The following is a 1,382-nucleotide window of genomic DNA, read 5'->3' as shown; positions in this document are numbered from 1 at the left end:
GAAGACAAGCGACAAGTGCTAAGTATGACAGAAAGGGCTAGCATCGTCACCAAGATTAAGTCTCTGCATAACTGCGTTACTAGTAACTAGGGCCTAGTACCAGACTTATCAAACGACAACATGGAAGAAATGTAACTCTTGTTAGATTTGGTGTTCATATTGCGTTACTAACTCGTCCCGTTCACCTCCTCATCTTCCATGTTCCGCTGCGGAATTGTTTGCCAAACTTGAGCTGTCAAACCTAAATCAAGCCAAACGCTTCCCTTGCGGTCGGTCGCTGGCTTGGTTCAACGACCAGTACCGACTGCACGAATGTTCTACTCGCCTTTGTGATTTGCCGTAGAGGGCGTGGCCAGCGAAGCGGCATGTTCATTGCTTCCCTAATGTTCTTGCTGCCATGGCAACCAAATGGGAGGTATGTCGTCAGTATGTAGAATGCGATGACTCCGGCGGACCAGACATCAGCGGCTCGTAGGTCAACAGCTGGACATCCATCCAAAATTTCTGGGGCGGCGTAAGAGGGTGACCCACCCAGCAAAATCGTACCGCTGTCTGCACGGGATGATACGTTTTTATGGCAGTTGATGAGGTCGTTCGAAGACCCGGTAGGTGTTTCTGACGATTTGTCGAGAGTATCCTGAGAATCGCATTCCTTGGACAATCTGTGCCCGAGCTCGACCGCCAGTCCGAAGTCTGATATCTTCAAATCCTCGTCAGCATCCACGAGGATGTTTTCGCTCTTTAAGTCGCAGTGCGCCACCGCGGCCGTATCATGCAAGTAAGTCACTGCGTCGAAGACCTGCCGAAGAAACTTTCTCACCAGGGCTTGCCCAATACGGGCTCGCTGTCTAACGAACGTCCGAAGATTCCCGTTCTCAGCCAAAGCAAGTACGATGTAAGCACGGTCATTGTGAACGAAATAATCGAAAATCTCTACCACATTTTCGTGATTTAGTCTGAAGAGGATCTCGGCCTCCTTGGCAGCGGTAGGGGTGCCATTCACGATTTTAATGGCCACTTTCCGATGAGGGGCGTGGCGAGTCGACGTTGCGAGCTTCACAATGCAGTGTCTTCCTCTACCCAGAGGAGCGGCGCGGTCATCCACCTCGTAGCCATAGCGACCCAGCATGATGCCGTGTGGGATATAGATGCAGTATACCAACGTTGTTTACCCGCGATGATTTCCAGCCTTGTGCTCACCTGCATACATTGATAAGACGAATGAAAAAATAATACATCCGTTGATTTAACTATCAGACTATTGCTCGAATAAATACCGATCACCTCAAAGACAATAACATGGTCAAATGCTGAGTGCTATGTGCAATAAACTTATGATATGAGTAGCGTCATACATGACAACATTGACTTACTTTAAACCA

At 48.7% G+C, this 1,382-nt stretch overlaps 1 protein-coding gene across 1 annotated transcript; it reads right to left on the bottom strand.

The window, feature by feature from the left end:
• Positions 1-241: 241 nt before the first annotated feature.
• On the bottom strand, positions 242-1,129 carry LOC139742690 (uncharacterized). The gene has a single exon (XM_071653220.1). It carries the CDS (start codon positions 1,127-1,129, stop codon positions 242-244), a length of 888 nt encoding a protein of 295 aa, XP_071509321.1.
• Between the last annotated feature and the right edge of the window lie 253 nt (positions 1,130-1,382).

This window comes from Diadema antillarum, unplaced genomic scaffold, assembly GCF_040938485.1.
Source record: "Diadema antillarum isolate AM-2024a unplaced genomic scaffold, OU_Dant_1.0 seq00001014_RagTag, whole genome shotgun sequence".
Taxonomy (NCBI): domain Eukaryota; kingdom Metazoa; phylum Echinodermata; class Echinoidea; order Diadematoida; family Diadematidae; genus Diadema; species Diadema antillarum.
This window is presented reverse-complemented; position numbering and strand designations above follow the sequence as displayed.

What these genes read in the sequence shown, in the direction of transcription:
- LOC139742690 (XM_071653220.1), bottom strand. Translation starts at nt 1,129, where the DNA reads ATGCTGGGTCGCTATGGCTACGAGGTGGATGACCGCGCCGCTCCTCTG.